At 44.9% G+C, this 23,162-nt stretch overlaps 1 protein-coding gene across 5 annotated transcripts in view; it reads left to right on the top strand.

Moving 5' to 3' along the window:
- The first annotated feature begins 824 nt into the window (after nt 1-824).
- The window catches only part of frem1a (Fras1 related extracellular matrix 1a), a 31,607-nt gene continuing 9,269 nt past the window's right edge, over nt 825-23,162 (top strand). For 4 of the 5 annotated variants that reach the window (XR_013651145.1, XM_023966216.2, XM_023966214.2 and 1 more), the window contains exons 1-25: nt 825-1,118; nt 2,858-3,277; nt 4,784-4,878; nt 4,979-5,289; nt 5,458-5,654; nt 5,873-6,196; nt 6,273-6,381; nt 6,625-6,756; nt 6,861-7,205; nt 7,284-7,426; nt 7,616-7,812; nt 7,894-7,984; nt 8,071-8,238; nt 8,306-8,514; nt 9,435-9,528; nt 9,596-9,848; nt 10,002-10,199; nt 10,290-10,475; nt 17,492-17,688; nt 17,802-17,997; nt 19,090-19,234; nt 19,296-19,437; nt 20,971-21,166; nt 21,519-21,783; nt 22,304-22,721. Coding sequence is in view for 4 of the 5 variants with exons in the window: in XM_023966216.2 (XP_023821984.1) it covers nt 3,035-3,277; nt 4,784-4,878; nt 4,979-5,289; nt 5,458-5,654; nt 5,873-6,196; nt 6,273-6,381; nt 6,625-6,756; nt 6,861-7,205; nt 7,284-7,426; nt 7,616-7,812; nt 7,894-7,984; nt 8,071-8,238; nt 8,306-8,514; nt 9,435-9,528; nt 9,596-9,848; nt 10,002-10,199; nt 10,290-10,475; nt 17,492-17,688; nt 17,802-17,997; nt 19,090-19,234; nt 19,296-19,437; nt 20,971-21,166; nt 21,519-21,783; nt 22,304-22,721 (4,854 nt within the window). In the remaining variant the exon portion in view is untranslated. Of the gene's footprint in view, nt 1,119-1,399; nt 1,502-2,857; nt 3,278-4,783; nt 4,879-4,978; nt 5,290-5,457; nt 5,655-5,872; nt 6,197-6,272; nt 6,382-6,624; nt 6,757-6,860; nt 7,206-7,283; nt 7,427-7,615; nt 7,813-7,893; nt 7,985-8,070; nt 8,239-8,305; nt 8,515-9,434; nt 9,529-9,595; nt 9,849-10,001; nt 10,200-10,289; nt 10,476-17,491; nt 17,689-17,801; nt 17,998-19,089; nt 19,235-19,295; nt 19,438-20,970; nt 21,167-21,518; nt 21,784-22,303; nt 22,722-23,162 lie in introns of all 5 variants that reach the window. The other variant, XM_023966215.2, reaches the window with a different exon arrangement.

Genomic DNA, 23,162 nt, shown 5'->3' with positions numbered 1-23,162 from the left:
GTCAAATGTGCACATGTCCTCGGTTTAAAGAAAGAAAGAATAAGTAGTCTGAAGCTCATGAGAAGCCTGAACTCAGTCAGTGAGGTCAAAGGTCATCTCTGGATCTTCTGATCCACTTTCTTTCTTCTCAGTGGTTTTTCAGTCTGATTTGGCTGTTTTCAGATAAAATCATTTTTTCTGGGACATAGTGTCTGCAGAGCGGCATGAGTTCATTAGAAATTCACGTCTGAGTTGTGGGCGGGACCGTTGGCACGGATCCAAGCCTGTGCTCATTTCCCATCAAATGCCAGTTTATTTGGATCTAATGAGTTTCTACTCGATTACAGGAGAGACCGTAGTAATCCCAAAGCGAATGTAACTTAGTTCATTTAGGCCAAATATTTTCTACCAGGTCACTCTACGAGAGTCAAGAGTGACCCCCAAAAAGCCGGCTTAGGCCACGCCCTCCATGCAGTCAAGGTCAGGCTTTATTGACCATGTGTGCAGTCTCTACTGTTGTTGATGGGGAGGGTTTTAACGTGTAGACAGAACCTTCCAGCTTAAGTCAGGACACAAACATGATGAAACACATGTAATCCAAAGGCTCAAAGGCACTAAGGCAGCTCTCCAGCTGTCTGGAATGAGCGTAGACGGCGTGCCGTGACCTCTACATTCCTGTTTGGCTCTCCGCTCTGAAACTGAACCTTTTCATCTCCTGTAAACACCCCCATTGTTCCTGGGACAGGCTCTGACATGCTGCTGGCTTCACAGGCTGATTACAAGCTGCTTTCTGTGAGGTCCTGAGTGGGCTGGAGGAATGCAGCAGGAAATCTGAAGCTGCCTGCAGACACCCAGCAGCTCCTGCCCCCCCCAGCAGAGCAACGGCGGCGCTGCTGGTGAGGACGGAAAACCCAACAACAGCAGCAGAAGGAGACCGTTCTGGATTCAGCATTGAGAACATCCGTCTGTCCCAAACCCAAATCCCCCACTGGGCCCCGACAAACGTCTGGAGCTGCTGACAGGCATCGTGTCTCGACTTGGATGAGTGTTTTGCCTGAAGGACAGAGCGGGGGCACCTTTCCTGTCAGGCTGGGGACAAACGTGCATCTTCTGGAGAAGAAGAACAGACCTGAAGCTCAGTAAGAACTCAAATTATGGCTGTGATCTTCCATTTCTATAACAATAGACTTCCAGCTCTGTCTGTGCTGGAACGCTGCTGTTGGTTGTTTCTGTTGGGGGTCAGCAGTCCCGTCTAATGACAGTGGATGCTCCGTGTTATAGAGGATGATATTTAAAAACGTAGGACAAACATGAAATAATAACCATTTGATTTCATTTGTGAATTTTAAGAAGGAAAATGAGGTTTTGTTCCTCTAAGTCTGTCAACAGAAAAAGTTTTTTTCCTGTTTTTGTCTTTTAGACAGAAGCTGCTAAACTTCCTCTGACCATGTCAGGATAATCTACAGAAAACCTTTTGGATCTTCATCGCAGGCTTTTCTAGAAAAACAACAACTTCTCAGCTGTAAGAACGCTGCAGTTTATTGAGCGAAGCATCTGTTTTTCTGCAGCGTGACGGCTCACAGAGGACACCCAGCATGCTTTTCTTCATGACAACTGCAACAATCATTTGTTGTTGTTGAGGACAAGTTTCTTCTTGTCTATATATATATATTATATATATATATTTCTCTCTTATTGTTCAACCACATCATTTTCAGTCGATGCGGCAAAAATAATCTCTGGTTTCTATGGATGAATCTCTCCAAACAGTTTGCATTTCCTGCCGTCTAATTCAGATTTGAATGTGTATCGTTTATTCTGTGTCTGCATGTTGCTTCCATGTGTCTTTTCCCAACAGCCCAACAGAATTTAAACCAGTGAAACAAACACAATTACAGGTTAAACCCGACAAAAAGGGGATTTGTTTTATCAGCGCCACACATCCTGTCTGCAGGTGTTTGTGTAGTTCTGCATCATGTCATCAGTATGGGCGCTCAATTGTGTTTGTGTAAATGTTCAAGTGTGTTTTGTGCATATTTATTGATATAATGACATTGATAGTCAATTGAGCACACAGTGGCATAGAGGCTCTGGCTCTGGAAGGCCCTGGTTCAAATCCCAGCAGGTACCTTCCTGCGTTCTCCTCGTGCACGGGTGGCTTTTCCCGGGAACTCCAGTTTCCTCCCGAGGACCAAAAACTTCCTTCATAGGTTCACTGATGTCTCTAAAACGCCCCTAGTTGTGCGTTTGAGTGTGTGTGATTGTGTGGTGCTGCGACAGACTGGGGACCTGTCCACAGTAGGTAGCATAGGCTCCAGCAACCCCGTAATCCTAAAAGAGATGCAGGGATGGGAGGATGAGAGTCAAGCAGCTCTTGTTGTTTCTTTCCATATGTTTACATTTTCCTGCACCCCCCCTCCTTCCACTTTACCCCCCTTTTCCCCCCACAACGTCATCATCCCCCATTCAGCTTAGAATAAACAACACTAGTGGAAAAAGTTACTGGCAAATCAAATATTGCTTTGAATCCAAAAGAGGTTTGTTCAAACAAACTCCTTCCGTTTTCCCTTCAGTGGCAGGAACTTCTTTCCAGAGTCTCCCAGCTTCTGTTTGACCAGCAGCTTGCAGAGGATTCAGATCTGACTGATATATTTGGATGTCAAACAGTTCCCAAACAGAAAGTAGAAAATGACAAAAGTTCAGAACAAAACCATCAAAACTTCTCTGCAACCAGACTTAAATCTGAAACTTTACACAACGCAGAGGTTTTTCCGTTCAGTTTAACTCTAAAAGAAGCCCCTCCAGAACTCACCTATAGTCTGTCTACTTTCCCACAAATAAAATGGAATATTCTGAGATGTTTGAATTTCCTCTGTAGCTCTTGGACGACCATGTGAACCGCAAGAACCAGACGCCTGAACGAAGCGCAGCTCTTCAGCAGGAAATGCATCCTTTGCCTCAATAAAGGAACAGGACGAGTGTTTCTGAGGGAGACCCCTGGACCCCCCCCCCCCCCCCCCCCCCCCCGCAGGACGTGAGCCTGTGACGGACAGCAATGGCTTCAGCCGGTCAGACGCTGGCCTTGATGTTGCTTGCAGTGCTTCTGCTCGGATTAACCTGCTCGTGTCATGGTTCCCTCGTGAAAGTCAACAAGGGTTTGAAGGTGATGCGAGGTCAAACAGCTTACCTCAAGGAGGGGGACCTGCAGTTCCACATTCCCACTGAGGAGAATCCATGCAAGGTGGAAGTAGTGCTGACTGAGCCCATAACCCAAAGGGTGGGAAAACTCCTGCCTCAGGTAAAGAATAATCTCTCTTCAGTGACTCCATTTATGCTAAAGTTTATGAAATCGAGAAAGCAAACCTCAAACATCTCATGGATTACTCATGAAAAATCACATTTCACCTTCTTGTTATAATTATGACAGCCGCTGCTGACCTGCACTCTGTTTTTGTGTCAAGCTACAGATGAGAAACCAAAGCCAGGTAGCTCCAGAGTACCACAATAGGAAAGGGTGATACATCCTGAAAGATGGAGAAAACAAACCTCCATTTACAGCTAATGTTGTTTCTAGAGTCACCAAGTCTACCTTTGACCTTAATGTGCATTACAACAAGTGGAAAATCAAACCTTTAGTTATAAAAAATAGATATAAACAATAACTTATATTATTTGCTGTTATTGGTTTTAAAATGAAGGATTTTTCCTTCAAGGCCAGCAGAGGGCGCTGACATCACACAGCTCCACGGATGGTTGCTGTCTAGGAAAAAGGTGCCAAAATAAAACCAGAAGACATTTATACAAATGACTATAGTGGGTTGGCAGAGTGAACGTATGGTAAGAAAGAAGACGAGCTCTGAGTTCAGGAGCTGCTCAAATACACATAATCATTTCTGCTGTAACACCTGGAATGGTCAGGACTTAGTGTCAACATGAAAGCATCCTGCCACGTCTGAACATCTGGAAGTCTGAGTCACCACGGTTTATATGATCTATATTCTGCTTTTCCTAATCCTCTCAGAGTAAACTATATCCATACGTATAATCATAGATTACCTTTTGGCACACCAAAGAGGATTTTTTATGAAATCCGAGTTATTTTCAGCTCATTTTCCTGCCCAGAAGTTAGACGATTCGATCTCTGAGGCTCCGCCTTTCTCTCCTTGTGGGCGCCGCCCATTTCATGACATCATCCTAGAAGCGCCCTCATCTGCGTTTCACCCACAAAAACAAACACGATCTAAACTTTTACAAAGATGGACGTTCATATTGTTTATAGAAAATAAATTTTTAGCCGATCACCGCTAGCTCCACAGAGAAAGTGGGTGTGTCTGTTAGCCAGGGGGCGGGGCTGGCAGCACAGACTCTTCCTGGAAGGGGCGGTTCCTCACTTTTGGATTTCACAATGTGAGAACCCACTTTTTTCCTATTGGGAGGGGCTGGTGCTCAGACAGCAGGTTTTTGAAGGAATTCACAGAAATGACTTTGCGGATCTTTTTTATTTGTGAGGAATGAACATTATAAAACACTAAAAAGCTCAAAAAGTGGATTTTTGCATGATATAGCACCTTTAAAGCCCTGTTTGACTTTCTTTGTCTTTGTCACTGCATCACGAACAATGAAACTGCTTACCAGCTAGATCACGTGTACGGCGCACACATCACATTTAAATGACGTTGTTGACGCACAAATCACCTGTAAACTGTAAAGACATCTTAGCCGGAGTTTAAAAGACACATCTGCTCTTGATGAAGACAATGTGATGGACAGCATTCTTCATTATCTGTGCCTCTAACTTCTGTAGGTCTTTGATTGCCGTTTTCTGACCGATGAGGTGAAGTATGTCCACAATGGCTGTCCATTGTTACGGGAGGACACAGTCAAACTTCGTCTGTACAGGTACAACACTAGGAACTACCTTCAGACGTGTTTAAAAGTGTTAAAAATAATATAAGTTAACTTGTATTTGCACAGATGTCCTTATTGTGTTTTTGGACAGGTTCACAGAGACGGAGACATACATGGAGGTTTTTTCTCTCCTTGTGGAGATAACAGATCCTGAGTGCAGCATAATAAAACTAGGGCCCAAATCCCTGGAGGTCCCTGAGTTCTATGGCCTCTCTGATCCCCTCGATGGGAATGTGGTGTCCTTCCACTATGAGAGCAGATCTAACCTGGAGTGTAGCGTCCACATCAGCATCCATGACATCCCCCTGCCGGCCCACGGCCGACTCGTCACAGGAGAGCCAGAGAAAGCCACGACAAGAGGGGACGAGCCGGAGAGCTTCGTTCACCTCCGCCAGCAGCTGGGTAACAGCACATCCATTCACAATGAAGAGCTTGTTGGTGATAAAGCCTCTAAAACACTGACAGCATTATTATTAATTCTATATCTGATGGTCCAAGTAAAATGTGTTTTCATCCTGTGGTTAAAGTTATCTGGATGTCAAACTGCATTTTTATGGCTTCCTTAACCAGATAATAAAGCTCGAGCCACTTGTAAATCTGAAAGCTGTCTGAAGGGTCTGAAGCTGGTAAAGTTCACCAAAGTTTCCTGCCATGACTTCCTGGAGATGGGACTGAAGTATCAGCACATGGACCCCCCGTCTCCAGATGTGGACTATATTGTAATCAGACTGGACCTGAAGGACATCAGGAGCGGCAGCATCTATAAGGTCATCTGCTAACTGACTTAAGTGACATGGGTTGACACATGATTAAACTGGTTTCTGCTCAGATAAACGTCTGTGTGCTATATTTTGGATTATTTAGTGTTTGCAGAAAAACAGTTTCATCAAACCATAGTTATGTGTGTCACTTTAGAAAATACTTTTACTAGGCTTTTTTAAAAGTGGTCGAATATAATGAAGGTTGTTTTTGTATTGTGTTGCAGTCTGAGCAGGCATGGATCCCTGTGCGGGTTGTTGGTGCGATGCCCAACCAGCCTCCCAAACCATCGTTCACGTCCATGTACATCCTGGAAGTAGACCAGTTTATCCTCACGCCGCTCTCCACAGCCACAGTGGACGCCGAAGATGAGGAGACTCCTCAACAGCTTTTAGTCTTCAACGTCACCAAAGCCCCCGAGCAGGGCTTCCTCACCCATCTGTCGGACCACACCCGTGCAGTTTCCTCCTTCACCTGGCTCGATCTCAATGACATGCTAGTGGGGTATCAGCCCCCCAATGCCTCACATGCTCAGCGTAGGAATTACGAGGTGGCACATCTCCTTGCTTTGTTCCCATTTCTGTGCACACACGTGTATAAGCTAAATATTTATCCTTTTCCTGCAGGTAGAAGTTGAAGTCTATGATTTTTACTTTGAGAAAAGCCAGTCGATGACCATTCACGTCTCTGTGAGGAACGCAGACACAAACGCACCCAGAGTTTCCTGGAACATGGGTGTGTTTTCAGTTCTCTCCTTGTTCCTTGACTGGTTTGATAAACGCTTTAACTTCTTATTGTTGAAATAAATGCAAAGTTTTTAAGTAAGGGCAGTAAAACATAGATGGAGTCCAAAGTCTCCAGCTTAAGCCTCATTTTACAGCCTACAAGGGTTTTCTAGTGGCAAAAAGAAAACCAACAATTACGTTTGGCAGGACAAGCAAACCTTTCTGTTTGTGTTGATGAGACTCTGTTCCTCAGGCCTGAGTCTGTTGGAGGGTCAGTCTCGTCCAATAATTTGGGATCAGCTGCAGATCGTGGACAACGACGATCTGAACGCTGTTCGAATCATCACAGTGGACGGTTTGCAACACGGACGGCTGACTGTAAGAGGTAAAGGACATCATCAAAGCACCACTTCTGTCCACATGTTTGTACCTCACATGCGCTACAAGAGAAGTAATACGTTTGAGAAGAAACTATGATGTGAACCGCAGGTGGAAAGAGCTTCGTGTTCTCTGTCAGTGACATCAAATCTGGAGTTGTTCACTATCACCACGACGACAGCGACTCCATTAAGGACTTCATCATCTTCCGCATCACTGACGGCCATCATCAGACCCAACACAAGTTCCCCATCAAGATTCTCCCCAAAGACGACAGCCCCCCTTTCCTCATCTCCAACATGCTGCTGAAGGTCACTGAGGGCCAGACGGCCCTCGTCAGGGGGGCCACCCTCCAGGCTTCAGACATGGACTCCAGTGACGACTACATCCTCTTTAACATCACCCACCTCCCTCAGGCAGGAGAGGTCATGAAAATGCCAGGAGCGGGGCAGGCAGGTCAGGGAACTGAGGCTTTTTCTTGGTTTGTCGATGTTTTTGTATGTTTTTGTCTACATTCTGTCATTCTTTATTCAGGTTATGCAGTCAGACACTTCCTCCAGAAGGACCTGTCTCAGTCCATGATTTACTACAGACACTTTGGGAACGAGGTGTTTGACGATTCTTTTGAGGTGGTGCTGTCGGATTTCCATGACCCTCCCAACTTGTCAGAGCCTCAGGTATGTAGCTTTGTGAGCTTATAATTGGATGAACACACTTTTGATGATGTTACCTGACAACCACTAGAAGGATGACTGATGTCTGACTGCATCTGAGTCTAGACAGTCAGAAGATGTTTTGAAGTTGTGCATTTATTCTGCCTCTCAAATATCGTTACTTTTGTGAATCATTTGTGTCTACACCCTCAGGTGGTGATGGTCCACATCGAACCTGTTCCCGACCAGCCACCCAAGGAGGTTCCTGGATCTAGTCGCTGTCTTGTGGTAAAAGAATCCGACGTGGTCCGGATCACACAACAGCACCTTCACTTTGCAGACCTGGAGTCCCCAGAGCGGGAGCTGACATACACGGTCACTACTCCCCCGTTCTACACCGGCCCCCACAAGTGGGTTCATGTTCACACAATGTCACACAAAATGCCCACACAGAAGACGACATGTCTAATGCCTGTTTTCTTCATGAGCAGCAGTCCAGATGCAGGGAGGTTGTTCCTGGTTGACAGCATACCCAGGTTCACCAAAGATCCCAACGCACCAGCCCTGAGGCTTTTCACTCAGGTTCTGCTTTCAGATCAGAGCTGATACTCTTTCAAATGTCTGTTGTAGTCCTCCTAAAACTCTGTTGGGACTGTGTTTGGTTTTAGCATGCAGTGAACTTCATGAAAGTCGCCTACATGCCTCCAATCACAGACATTGGGCCTTATCCTCAGCATATCCAGTTTATTCTGTCCATCACCAACCATTTGGGTCAAACAGTTACGGGGATCTGTTTCAACATCACAGTGATGCCAGTTGACAACCAGCCACCGCAGGTGATCAACGCAGTCATCAAATTCCTTCTCGCTTAGCATGGGTGGGATTCACGTGTTCCCGTTTCAGGTTATCACGGGCCTGCTGACCATAGATGAGGGCGGACGGCGCCGGCTGGGCCCGGAGCACTTGCTGCTGTCAGATGTGGACTCAGCTGAAGAACGGCTGCAGGTGCAGCTACAGGGGGAACCAGGACACGGAGTTTTGCAGCTCAACAACCGTCCACTCATGTCCAACCAGACTTTCACCCTACAGGAACTGAAAAGCTTTCAAGTTAGGTTAGACGTCTGGTTTACTCCTTGATACGGCGAGATGGTTGATGTGCTGAATCCGGAGAATGTAAAGGCCGTGTCCCACAGCCACTACGTATGTTTACTGCATATAACACGCATGTAAACTGGTCATACGTGAACAAACGTGGAAAAAGTGAGAAAAGTTGTGGTCTTTAGGTGAAATGTTCACAGATGGATCAGGAATGAACCACGTTAAAACCACAGAAGAAGTAGGAATAAACACGCTAAGAACACGTAAACCAACGTAGAACATGAAGCGTGTGATTATTGTGATGTTTATCTGTAATTCATCAGTGATTCATGCATCAATGATGTCATCTGAACGTGATCTGTCACAATAAGTCTGTTAGACAAACGTGGAACGCTCCTGGAAAGACACACATTTGTGGATGGATCTCACACCACATTCTCTCGCATAAACTACGTAGAATATGCATAAACTGTGTAATTCTCGACTGACCAAAAATGTTGAATAGCTAAAAACTGAATTCACTTAAAGACTCGTCTAAAACCCTCGATGGACATCTGAGCACATCGACAAACGCAAGAAACACGTATGAATGACGCAGGTCACGCATGGATCACAGAAGACCGACGTTTCAAACGTGGAAACCGTGCAGAATGCACGTTACGTAGCAGCTGTGCAACACGGCCTTTACCATTTATTAATGTTTTGTTTTATTGAACACATTAATTGAAACAGTTTGGATTTTTTGGCACATTAATAGTTTCTAACAACTTAATAAGATGGCCACCATCCCTACTCTTTTACAGTTATGCATTGTTATTTTCCTGTGTCCTTCTGTTGTCCTTCAGTGTGTGCCCGTTTTCTGAAGAGTTGGCTTTAATTAGTACTATCAGAAGAAAGCCTTAAGGTGCATCTCTACTACTTTTTGTTCATGCAGTTACACCCACGATGGCTCTGAAACTACAGAAGACACTATTCCATTTATTGCATCAGACGGCACCAATTCAGTCACCTTTACTCTGCAAGTGAAGGTACGGAAAAATGTGCTTTTTAAAAGGGTCTTTTTCTATCAGACTTTGACTGCTTTGTTTCCGTTAGGTGACGCCCATCAACGATGAGATCCCTGTGATGGTCGCTGGCTTGAAACCAGTCCTTCAATGTGCAGAAGGAGAGGAAATAACCATCACAGCAGAGTACATTTATGCCACTGATCCTGACAGCAACAGCAGCAGCCTGGCAGTTTTGATTGCTCGGCAGCCGAATCACGGTGTGGTGCTGCGGAATGGGGTGGTGGTCGATCGCTTCATCCAAGCAGACATCACGGCAGGGATCATATCATACAGACACACGGGTACAAAGCTGCAATGCAACCGCCAGTCCAGTCGTTTAAAATGATGCTTTTCTGATCCGTGCACAATGCAATGGGACAGTGTCTCAACAACTGCCACCTGGTTGTTTTCACCGCCTGTTTGCTCCAAAAGTGCTACTTCTGGTGTGATTGCAGGACTGGAGATTGGGCTGACGCCACGTGACGACACCATCACCTTTGTCATTTCTGACGAGGAGACAGAGAGCTCTGCTTTCTGCTGCAGCGGCCTGAATGCCATCAAGAGCGGGACTCGGCTGAGGGACAGCCTGCCCCTCTATGACCTCCATGTCACAGTGTTTCCTGTTGACAACCAACCTCCTTCCTTGGCAACAGGTGATGTCAATATCCAAGCAGAAAGCACACATCCTTAGAGTTGGATGTCTTCATGGTAAAAGACACTTTTGTCTTTCTTCTTCTTTACAGGGGCCATTTTCATGGTCGATGAGGGTGGAGCTGGCTCTATTTCTACTTTACATTTAAAGGCCTCTGACTTGGACACGGTGGAAGACAAGCTGACGATCAGTCTCATTTCCCCTCCCCAGTTTGGGTACATAGAAAATGTCCTCCCCAGCCCTGGCTTTGAAAAAAGCAACACAGGCATAAGTATAGGTGAGAATATAAAAAGCTGCTATCCGTCCTCTGTTTTGTTTGTTTGTGTGTACATGTGTGAGTTTGGATGAAAACACAAAATGTAGACAAACAATAAAAATGTTCCAGTTTGGGCATCAGCACTTGGGCATTGATAGCACTGCTGTTTATCAGTCATTCTGACTACTCATCTCCACAGCTGATAAGACAACCAGGCTTTAATGTTACCCTTGTTCTATCCTAGGCACTTTAGCGTTGGGAGTTGGGTCATCTAGACCCACTAGACAGAGCTCTGAACCTTTTTTCTTCAATGATTTGTGATCTTCACTGGTGTCCATGGATTACATGAAATCTTTCCACCTTTATCCACCTTTGTCATGGTAGGGAGAACACCTCAATGGAAGGGGGGGGGGGGTCATCTAAGATAGCACAAGGTTAACAGCATCACATTCCACTTCCGAATCCTCTGGTAACACAGAAACTCAAGGCTGACCACGTCAGATTTCCTATCATTCTCCTCAGACATTCATTCTGAGAAAGACACAGCCTTGAGCTACTCTACTCTGGACTATAAGCCCTTATGAACTCTACTTCGTTTAAGACATGTGGGAAGTACAGTAGGCTTCTGTCGGTCAGCGTTGACCATGGATGACATATCTCAACTCAACAGGTACGTGTTTGGTTGTCTAAGACAGCGTCACTGGTGGGTGAACAAGCCAATACAGCGGGGATGGGGCATTATTTGCCACAGAAATCGTATCTGTAGGTGGTTCCCTGGCTGTTGTTCAGAGCCTTTCTGTAAGCTGACTTATCTTCATGTTCTGCGCGGTCTGCTGTGAGGTCTTCCCAGGACTGCGTGTTTATATTGAACATGTATGTTGCAGGACCGGACACCCTGTAGTCTTCTTCTCAGATCACAGTTCTCCATAGAGGATGTCCTTTGGGATTCTCCCACCATCCATGCAGCGCACATGGCCGAGCCGGCTCAGGCGACGCTATTGGAGTATGGTGTACATGGAAGGCCTGCTCGGGTCAGAATTTCATTGTTGGAGATTTAGTACTGCCTGGGGATGCCATGAATGAAGCGCAGACCTAGGTGGAAGGTGTTCTGTCTCCTCTCTTGTCTGGCGTATGTGATCCATGTCTTACTGCTGTACAGCAGGGTACTGATGACGCAGGTGTTGTAAACCTTTTGTTGCGGATTTGTCAGGCAGACAAAGGTGGAGTGCACCATCACTATCCTTTTTTTAAGCTCAGTGGCCAGGAAGAGGTTATCTGTGATGGTGGACCCCAAGTACGTAAACTGGTGGATGATGCCAGCTGGTAGTCGTCTACTATGATGGTCGGCGACGTGGTAGTGTCTTGGCTTAAGACGTTTGTTTTCTTTAAATTGAAAAAGTCTTGGAAAAACGGCACATTAGCACCTGTAGTTCTTCCTGGGTGTGTCGACTGCAGCGTTGACAGTAAGTAGCATGTCAGCATCTCACGTAACTCTCTCACTTTGAAGTGAGACATTGAATAGCTTGCTGTTCAATCTGGTGTGGAAGTAGATTCCTTCCATTGCTGAGCTCAAGGCATGCTTCAAAAGCAGGGCAAAGGAGATCCCAAACAATGTGGGGGCAAGAACACAGCCTTGGTTGACCACACTGACTCTCCAATCTTGGAGAGTATTTTAAAAAGCCGTCTCTGCTGACAGGGTCAAATGAAACTTTGTTATTACCAATAACAGCGAGTACTGGAAGAGCGATAGCTCTTATTGACAGGCTAAAAAGTTAACTAGTTTGACTTGCAGACCAGCTAAAAAGGTATGTTTTAACTTAAAGGGTCTACATCAGGGGTGTCAGACATAAGGCCGTATCCGGCCCGCCGGGTGGTTAAGTCCGGCCCACACATGAAGAGTAAAAATCATAAGGATGTATGATGGAAGGACATTTCTGTGGCGAGTTATGATTTGTTTTTAAAATGACCGAAATGCGCTATCCCGCCACCAGGGGGAGCAAAGGAAAAGCAGAACAGGTGAAACAGCATTACTGCACGTGCCAAAAGCAAAACCTAACAGCTCTGCTCTGGGTAGGATGTACTTTGGTTTCCTATGAGCCTTACCGCTGTTATCTTGCTGTAAGATTGATCAGTACTGACACAATAATGACCAAAATGTTTTCAAAAGGTGAAGTGGAGTGAAGAGCTTTCCAGGAAAAAGCTGAATGCAAAACCTGCATGCTTGGTATGTCATCAACAGGGGTCAGTGCTGAAAGAATATAACATTCACACCACTATGAGACTCACCATAAAGAAAAGTTTCACCATTTGCAGTTAAGAATAGAGAAGATTTACCAACTATTATCTGGACTGAAGAACAACCGTCTGCATTTACTGCAGCCGTGACGTCAGTGATGGAGCAGTGACAGACACCTGATTGTAAACAAGTTGGTGCAAACATCCAAACCCTTTTCAGAGGTGAACCCAAAAAGCAGTCGACATGAGCCTGTCAAGGATTACGATTACACATACAGTACATCTCTGAGGAGACTTGGGACACCAAATGAAAAAATCCAGTCATTTATTGCGTTTTCGGTTGCTATTTATGAAAACACCGTCATCACAGATATAGACAGCTGTGGATATTTAATAGAGATGTTAAAGAAACCGTCACAGCGTAGTTTCGTGAGTTGATGGACACAACAACAGCTGATGACATGGTCAGCTCTAGTTACTGTGCTGGACAATGTTTGAGTGAACTGGTCACATGACGGCAGTTTGGTCACTGATGGCGCCCCATTAAAGGCAAGAATGTAGGCAGGTGTTGCCACAAAATTCAGGCATCAAACCAGGAAAAGACTCTTGGACATTTTATTGTGTTTTGCTCACTTGAATGACAGTAAATGTTTTGCTGCACAGGATTTGAATCCTAATGTTGATGGTTGGGTGAAGTTTAAGGAGAGAAAGGAGGTTAAATTCTTATGTTCACAAATGTAAGCAGGTTTAATTTAGATTATTTTTTAATGGTTTGGACATCTAGATTTTAGGCACAGTTTTTCGTTTTTTTTCTGTGGCCTCTCTTGAGGTTATTATCGGGATTGATTCAGTGTCAGTTGTCAAATATTCAGTCTGTATAAAATTGAACAGACCAAGCTTTTTTGAAGTGAAATTAGTTTTATTTGAGATCCATTGGCCGCAAGTGATTAGGGTACTATGTTGATGGAGGCATTTTTTCCAGCTGAGTAAAAAAACAAAAAAACAAAGCTGTTATTTTGCTTTTATGTTACTGGTCCGGCCCACTTGAGGTCAGACGGGCTGAATGTGGCCCCCGAACCAAAATGAGTTTGACACCCGTGGTCTTTATCCTGCTATTCTTGATCCTTTCAAAGTAAACTGTATCCATATACATGATCATATTTTACCGTTGGCACATTAAGGAGTGATTTTTTTTTATGAAATATTAGTTATTTTCAGCTCATTTTCCAACCCAGAAGTAAGTCGACTTGATTTCCAAGACTCTGCCTTTCTCTCCTTGTGGGTGGCGCCCATTTCATGACGTCATCCTCAGCAGCGTGTCTGCACTTCTCCCACAAAAACAAACAACATCCAAACTTTTGCAAAGAAGGATGTTCATATTGTGCATATAAAATGAAAGCGTTTAGCCGATCACCACTGGATCCATGGAGAAAGTGGGCGTGTCTGTTAGCCTGGGGGTGGGGCTGGCCCATTCTCTTAGTGGAAGTGGCGGTTTCTTACTTTGTGACATCACATTGTGAGGACCCACTTGTCATGGATTGGGAGGGGCTGGCACTTAGAGAGCAGGTTTTTAGAGAAATTCTCAGATCAAAATACCACTTTAGAGATGTTTTCAGTAATAAGTTAACATAATAATACCCTGAAAAGGTTAAAAAAAAGTAGATTTTGCATGATATAGGCCCTTTAAAGGCCATAAAATCTTCTAAAATAAATAACCTTGGTTTTTGCCTTTTTAACCTGGTTTGTTTAATGTGCCACATTATGATGACATATAAATGGACTATTCCATGCTGCATGTGATGTAAACATTCAGACCGAAGCTCTGGTTAGACTTTGCCCCAAAAGCCTTGGGATTTTTTTGTGGGGCATTGATGTGAGCTTCAGGCATGTTTATTCAGACACGGATCAGGCTGACGTGCCTCCTCACACGTGAAAACATTGGGATGTCTTTATTGTTTTTAAATTATGGAAGTTACTTTGTAATAATAATAATAATAATACATTTTATTTAAAAGCGCCTTTCAAAACACCCAAGGTCACTGTACAAAGTTAGAGGTAAAACACAATAAAATCACAACATGTTAAAAACAATAAATAAATTGGATTCATTAGTAAAATCAGCTGACAGAGAATGAGAAATTGTGTTCCGGAAATGCGAGCTTAAACAGATAGGTTTTGAGTCTGGATTTAAAGATCAGAAAGGAGTCAGTGTTACGGAGGTCTGGGGGGAGAGAGTTCCAGAGTTGGGGAGCAGAGCGACTGAAGGCACGGCCCCCCATGGTGACCATACGGGCCGGAGGGACAGAGAGCTGAAGGGAGGAAGAAGACCGAAGAGAGCGAGAGGGAGTGTTAACATGGAGGAGATTAGAGAGATAGGAGGGAGCCAGGCTATGGGGGGCTTTGAAAGTGGAGAGAAGGAGCTTGAACTTAATCCTAAAGGCTACTGGAAGCCAGTGCAGTTGCTGGAGAATGGGAGTGATGTGATGGAAGGAGGGGGTTCTGGTGATGATGCGGGCAGCTGAATTCTGGACCAATTGAAGCTTATTTAGAGTTTTGTTGGGAAGACCAAAGAGAAGAGCATTACAATAGTCGAGACGAGAAGTGACCAGACTATGAACTAAAATGGAGGCAGAGTGGATGGTGAGGGAGGGGCGGAGACGATTAATATTACGTCGATGATAGTAGGCTGACTGAGTAATGCTATTGATGTGGGATTGAAATGATAATGTACTATCAAGGATGACACCCAGACTCTTTACTTGAGGGGAGGGGAAAACTGGAGAGGAATCGATGGAAAGGGTTAAATTAGAAACTTTGGAAAGGGTGGATTTGGAACCTACGAGGAGTAATTCGGTTTTATCACTGTTAAGTTTGAGGAAGTTTAGGGTGAACCAGGTTTTTATTTCAGACAGGCAGGAGGAGAGGGAGGCAGGTGGAATAGAAGAGTTGGGTTTACTGGACAGATAGAGCTGAGTGTCATCCGCCAAACAATGAAAATCAATATTGAATTTACGGAATATATTGCCAAGGGGTAGCAGGTAGGTAATGTAGAGGAGGGGACCGAGAACAGAACCTTGAGGAACACCAGATGAAATGAGTGAGGGGTTGGGATTTGAAAGAATTCAGTTGAATAAACTGAGTGCGGCTTGAAAAATAGGAATGAAACCAGCGGAAGGGGGTGGACTCGATACCGAGGGCTGAAAGTCTGTGGAGGAGGATGGAGTGAGATATGGTGTCAAATGCTGCGCTCAAGTCGAGGAGGATGAGGATGGTGATGAGTCCAGAATCAGCTGCTAGGAGAAGGTCATTGGTGATTTTTAGTAGGGCAGTTTCTGTGCTATGAAGGGGACGGAAACCAGATTGAAAGGGTTCCAAAAGATCATTTTGGGTGAGATGATGGGAAAGTTGGGAGGCGACTATTTTTTCAAGAATTTTTGAAATGAAGGGGAGGTTAGAAATAGGACTGTCACGGTGGTGAGGCTCGAGAGCCGGTAGGACCCAGAATGCAGAGGCGGAGGCACACGGTTCAAGGGCAAGGGGTTTAATTACAAACAAAGGGCAGGATGACAAAACCAAAAAACAAAAACTCACTGTGACGTGGCATGAGACAAGGAACAAGGAACGAGGAACATGGCATGACATGACATGAACACCGGAACAGGAATAATGGACCAACACAGGAGGAAGGCAGAGACAAGACTTATATACAGACAGGGCAGACAAGACATAGGTGGACACGATCAGGGCTGATGGGGACCAAAGGAAGTAAAACTCAAGAAAACAGACAAGACAGGAGACTTTCAAAATAAAACAGGAAACAGAAACAAGACAGAACAAGGACCAAAAACAAGACAACAAATTCAAATCATGACAAGGACTGAGATTATGAAAGGAATTGGGGTCTGAGCCAGGTTTTTTTTAGGATGGGTCTGACAGCAGCGATCTTAAGGAGTGAGGGGACAATACCTGATGTCAATGAGGAGTGAATAATGGCACAAATGAAGGGAAGAAGAGAAGGAAGGCAGGATTTAACCAGGGATGTTGGAAGGGGATCGAGCAAACATGTGGATGGTTTGGACTTATGGATGAGGCGGGAAATTTCACTGGGATCAGGGAGGAGAAAGGAAGTGAATATATGAGTTACAGAAAACGAGTCAGACGGGGTGGGAGGAGAGGAGGAGGAATGGAGATGCTGATGGATATCTAGAATTTTCTGGTTAAAGAATAACTGAAGAGAATTACATCTGAATAAAAATGAGGGGGAAAACTGTTACGGGGTTGAAAGACATTATCCATTAGAGAAAACAACATTTTGGAATTTCCCTTATTTACATCAATCAGTTCAGTGAAGTAGTTCGTTTTAGTGTGAGAAACCAAGTCCTTGTATTGTAGAATCTGCTTATTGTAGATTTCCTTATGAACGGGGAGCCAGTTTTTTTGCAGAGCCGTTCCAACTGGCGGCATTTGGCTTTCACTTTATGGAGTTCAGGGGTGAACCAGGGGGAAGATTTAACAAATGAAACAGACCGGGTTTTTACAGGAGCGAAATTGTTAAGAACATCTAAAAGGCAGTTATTATAAAAAGAAATCAGTTCATCAGGGTTGGACGAGTTCGGGAAAGGGATGCGCTCCAAATGAGAAGAAAACAGATCCACGTTTATATTCTTGATGTTTCGGAAGGAGATTGTAATGTGTCGTTTGTCTGAGGTTCTATCAATGTAATAGTGAAAATCCTCAACCCTCCATTATTTTTGTTACACAAAGCTAACAGCCGTTGTTTGGGCTGTCCTCCCTCTCTGCAGCATCTTTTTCATACAAAGATGTCATCGAGGGTCACATCAATTATGTTCAGTCCAAACACCAGAGGACGGAGCCCACGGCTGACCAGTTCATGCTCTTGGTGTCAGATGGGACACGCAGCTCTGCCAACGTCCCCTTCCATGTTATAATTAACCCGACAAACGACGAGATCCCAGAAATCGTGGCCTCCAACATCACAGTGAGTTTTAATGACGGCACGCTCACCATTGTCTCTGAGAAGCAGACATTGCTGTCAGGTTTGTTTCCAGGATTTAGAAATAAACTGACCGACTTTCCTGTGTGATGAGGTAGGTACCAGAGGGAGGAATGAAGCAGGTGGTGCTGCATGCTACAGATATGGATGTCCCCAAGAATCTCCTGCTTTTTACGGTGGTTACACCACCTCAACATGGCAGGATCATCTGTCAGAAGGATGGAACGATCAGCAAAAGACATGAAGACAATGCATCCCCTGTTGTGGACTTTACTATGGAAGATCTCCAACACGGTACTCCATCTTCCCCTTTATTTCTCTTCTTGAGGACCATCATGCACCTGACTTCATTATTTAAATGTGGAATGCTAGTTTCTCCTTCTTTAGTGGTTGTCAGTTGCTCTCAGCATGTCTTATGTCTTACAATGTGTCCCACAGTTTAGTACATACATTTAGTGCATATGACATGGATGTAAACTGGTCAGACGTGAATCTATGTGGTAAAAGTGAGAAAAGTTCTGGTCTTTACGTGAAAATTTCACAGATGTATCACTAATGAACCACGTTAAAATGTCGTAAGAAGTGGGAATAAACATGCTAAGAACATGTAAAGCAATGTAGAACATGAACCGTGTGTGAACCGCTGTTACGGGGTCCATCGAGGGTTTCAGCTGACGGGTCTGTATGTGAATTCGGTTTTGAGTGTCATGATATGCTGGAACCCGGAAGAAAACTCAGACGTTGTAAAGATCACCAAATGGATTCATTTTTCCAGATGGAAAAAAAAGGAGAGTCTTTAGAGTTCGTAACTTGGATGATGCTAGCAATGACAGCAGTCTTGACGACATCGGAGTTCCGTCGTGGCTGGATACGGAAGGAAGCAGGAGTCGTGGCGTGGCAGGAGTAATGACGTATGACCAGTTTACATCCGTGATGTATGCACTAAATGTACATAACGGCTGTGGGACACGAGCTTTTTTTGAGCTGGGATCACAGACGGGCAGAAAGAATCAAACAGAACTTTAGGAGCCAAGACATCCTGCAGTAAGTGGAGGACCTGGCACCGAGTTGCTGGAGGAACTGATATTTATACTGTTGTCTGATGTCAGCTGAGAAGGGGGCGGGGCCAGAGAGACACACAGGAACCACAGGATGTCTTTTTGGTTTGCAGACTGTCTCTGCTGTTTATGTGGAAATAAAGTTTGCTGTCAGGATTTTATTTTCCGTTCTTACTTGCAGAGTTACAAGCAGTCTTAATTTAAACTCCAGGTCCCCCCCCCCCCCCCCACTAAAAATCAAATTTCCTTGTTTTTCTGTGGCTGCTAAAACGACCACGCTGAATGACAGAGTTACTTTTCCTCTGGTGTCCGTCCCCGTTGAGTTCAGGCATGGACGTGATGTACGCACACGATGACTCCGAGGACGTGGAGGACAGCTTTTCCATCCGGCTGACTGACGGCAAACACCAGGTAGACAGACGGCTGAGGGTTGAAGTGCTGCCAGTGAACGACCAAGTGCCTCGAATCATCAGGTTGGTCCCCCAACTTTCCCCTTGAAGTCATCCAGCTGCTCAGACACGTGAACTCTCTCAGGAACAATGGGCTGGAGGTGGAGCCAGGAGAGGCCAGGGTCATTTCCAGCGTGACGTTGTTGGCGCAGGACGGAGACACCCCCTCCTCTGAGGTCCAGTTCATATTGGAGAGCGTTCCCAAGCAGGGACTGCTTCAGCTCAAGGTTGGTCCTTAGTCAGGCTGTAATGATGAGCTCTGCTTCATTTAGATTGAGTTTCCCCAGCCTTTATAAAAACCTGACCATGGCGCCACTACAGATAATCATAGGACTAGTATTAATTTACTGATAAATATTGAATTAAGAACCATCAGTAAATAAACCAGGCTTCCAAACGAACTTGTGCGTAGTTCTCTGTGTTGTCAAGAGTTTAAGGAAAAAAGGATTTAACAATTTAGACAGAAGACATTTGAAATAAAAACAGCCTTTTTTTTTAATAAATACATAGCAACTGAGGATGAATCAGACTTGATCTGGCTAATCACAGAACCCTCGTGAGTCATGCTGCAGACAGAGTTCATGGGTTTGCATCACGCAAACATGTCAAACCAAAGGTTCACTACAAATTCATCACATTGTTTTTATGGAGTAAATTCTATGGACGTTCCACACCAAAACATGCTTTTAATGCTGCAAATTCCACATCATCCACAACTAAATGTTTCCATCCATCTATCCGTTTTCATCCATCCATCCGTTTTCCAAACCCGTTAATCCTTTTGGGGTCACTGTGTTGCTGGAGCCTATCCCTGCCACTGTTGAGGGCAGGTTGGTTATAGTTCTAGTAGGAAACTACCAAATGTTCAAACTCACATTTTTCTGAGAGCACATGCTTCAATGCATCCATTTCATTTTCAACAAGATGTAAACAACAAAAATAAAACAAAAATACATTTTAAAGGTCAATGTTTAGAAGCTGATGACGTGAAGTGGTTGTAATAATAACCAAGCTATTTGCCACTGCTTTTGTTCTGTATTCATACATTGTTTTAGTCATGTTAACCCACAAGTACCCACAAGAACCCACAAGAACCCACAAGAACCCACAAGAACCCACAAGAACCCATAAGAACCCACAAGAACCCACAAGAACCCATAAGAACCCATAAGAACCCACAAGAACCCACAAGAACCCATAAGAACCCACAAGAACCAATAAGAACCCACAAGAACCCACAAGAACCCATAAGAACCCACAAGAACCCACAAGAACCCACAAGAACCCACAAGAACCCACAAGAACCCATAAGAACCCACAAGAACCCATAAGAACCCACAAGAACCCACAAGAACCCACAAGAACCCATAAGAACCAATAAGAACCCACAAGAACCCACAAGAACCCATAAGAACCCATAAGAACCCACAAGAACCCACAAAACCCATAAGAACCCACAAGAACCCACAAGAACCCATAAGAACCCATAAGAACCCACAAGAACCCACAAGAACCCATAAGAACCCACAAGAACCCACAAGAACCCATAAGAACTCATGGTGACATCAATGCAACAGACAAATAGCAGATTCTGTGGTTTGTGGTAGAACACACATCATTTTATTTTTAAGAAGAAATGGGTTTTATGAGTTAAAATAATAAATCTGTCCTTCTGTCAGACCTAAAAAGTTCCAGATGATCAACCATAACCAGCTGCACGTTTGTATTTTGACTGATCGTTTATCCAAACCTCGTCTCAGGAAAAGGAGCGGTGGGAAACGCTGACCGCCGGCAGGAACTGCACCCAGGAGTCGGTGGACATGAACCTCCTGCGCTACGTTCACATCGGGCCCCACGCTGCCAAAACACAGGATCTCTTTGTTTTCCACCTTGAAGATGGGAAAAACCAGTCCCCCCCACAGCACTTCCACATCTCTGTCAAAGAGCTGAAGAAAGGTACTGCAGGCCCGCTCATCAGTGGGGGGCTTCATCTGCTGGATGGCTCGAGGTCCACTTTATGTCCAAAACTGGCCCCAAACTACTAATGTTGACCGTTCTGCTAATCCGCTCTGGATGCTTCCCGTCTGGAATCAGAGCCTAAATTCACAGTTTGTTAAATCCATAAAGTTACAGATGAGCCTGATTTAAAGAAAACCAGTTTCTGAGATCAAACTTTGTTTTATTTCTTTTCTTTTGTTTAAATCAAATATTGGTCCTTGTGTTTCAATAACCCTGGTCTTCTTTTTCATTTAAAAGCGTCCCCACTTATCATAAAACACAGAATCCAAATGTTCCTTTTACTTTTCAGGACACATTGCCATCTTTGTGAGGCCGGCGACCTTGAGCCGAGGCGATCGCCTGGTCCTCACCACAGATGTGCTGTTAGCCACCGACGACTCCGACAAGCCGGAGGAGCTTCTGTTCGTCATCACAGAGCCGCCGGCTCACGGACACCTGGAGTACGTCACACATCCTGGACGGAGCATCTCCACCTTCAGCCAGATGGACGTAGCAGCAAACCTGGTGGCCTACGTCCACGATAACCGAGCCAGCAGGACGACGGAGACCTTCCAGTGAGCGGAGAGACTTTTGCATGACATCTGAGATGCCAGAGAGGCAGATCCATGATAAATAATGTCAACTGATGATTGGTTTATGACGGGCTTAGCCCAGGCTGAACCAGATTAAAAACAACTCGGAAAAATTGGAATTTTAGCATAACAAAAAGAAACAAACCAGCAGAGTAAAACTATACCCATAAATACATTCATATATTCCCTTTGGCACCCTAAAGAACCATTTTTAAAATAAAATATGAGTTATTTTTTCAGCCCATTTTCCTACCAAGAAGGAAAATCACTCCGTCTCTGAAGCTCCTCCCATCCCTCATTTTAGGAAAAGGTTTCTTTTTCTGTCGTGTATTGCTGATTGAAAAGTGTTGTTGCTCTCAGAATGTGTAAGACGTCATGCTCATGGGCTGCAGGGCAGAAGTTTGGTTTCTAGGAGGCAGCACTGGTCTGGTGCTGTGATCGTCTGAATGAGCGTTGGGATTTTGTAGCACCCTAACACCGGTTCCTCTGCATGCTTGAACAGGTTTACGGTCAGCAACGGTAAAAGCAGCCAAAGTGGAAGCTTCCAGCTCCAGTTGGAAATGGTGGACCGGGTCCTGCCGGCTCTGACCAACAACAGAGGCCTCAGAATCCCTCGGGGTTCTGCCATGATCCTGGGCCCTGACAGCCTCTGCATGTCCGACCCCGACACTCCGCCCGTCAACCTGACCTTTGTCCTCAAACAGCTTCCAAAGTACGGTCACCTTCTCCGGTCGGGTAAAGCCCTGGGCGCCGGCTCAAACTTCACCCAGGCCGACATCAACCAGTTGGAGCTGGTCTACGCACACGATGGGGGTCCGTCACAGATCGACCGGTTGGCCTTCACGGCCTCGGACAGCACCGACAGAGGCTTCCTGCTGGACGGGCAGCTGCAGACAGAACCGGTTTTCTTCACAGTTCAGGTGAGTGAGTCGGTTCTGTCAACTTCAAACTATGCAGACACAGTTCATCCACCCCCCCACATGGATCATCGGACATTAGGGGCGAAGCAGACGACATCCATCCACGTCTCACAAACCCGATGCTGAGATTTTCTGGCGCCTCACAGGTTTAAGGCCTGCAGGCTGTTGCAGTGACAAAGCAGAGCCAAGACTTTTCCGGAATGAATCAACTGTTCATTCTGTGTCGGCTCCTAAACTATGGAACCAGTCGCCCCCGGTGATTAGAGAGGTCCCGCTCTCGGAGAGTTTTAAAAAGAATTGTTCCTCCCTGGTTTGAATCTCTTTGAACTTGGTTTGACACTTCATTCTTTTCTATCAATGTCTTCATGATGTTAACTTTGGTTTTAATAATAATAATGGATTGGATTTATCTGCGCATTTCAAGACACCCAAAGTTCTTAC

This window comes from Oryzias latipes, chromosome 18 (genome assembly GCF_053564925.1).
Source record: "Oryzias latipes strain Hd-rR chromosome 18, Olatipes_Hd-rR_3.1".
NCBI lineage: Eukaryota > Metazoa > Chordata > Actinopteri > Beloniformes > Adrianichthyidae > Oryzias > Oryzias latipes.
This window is presented reverse-complemented; position numbering and strand designations above follow the sequence as displayed.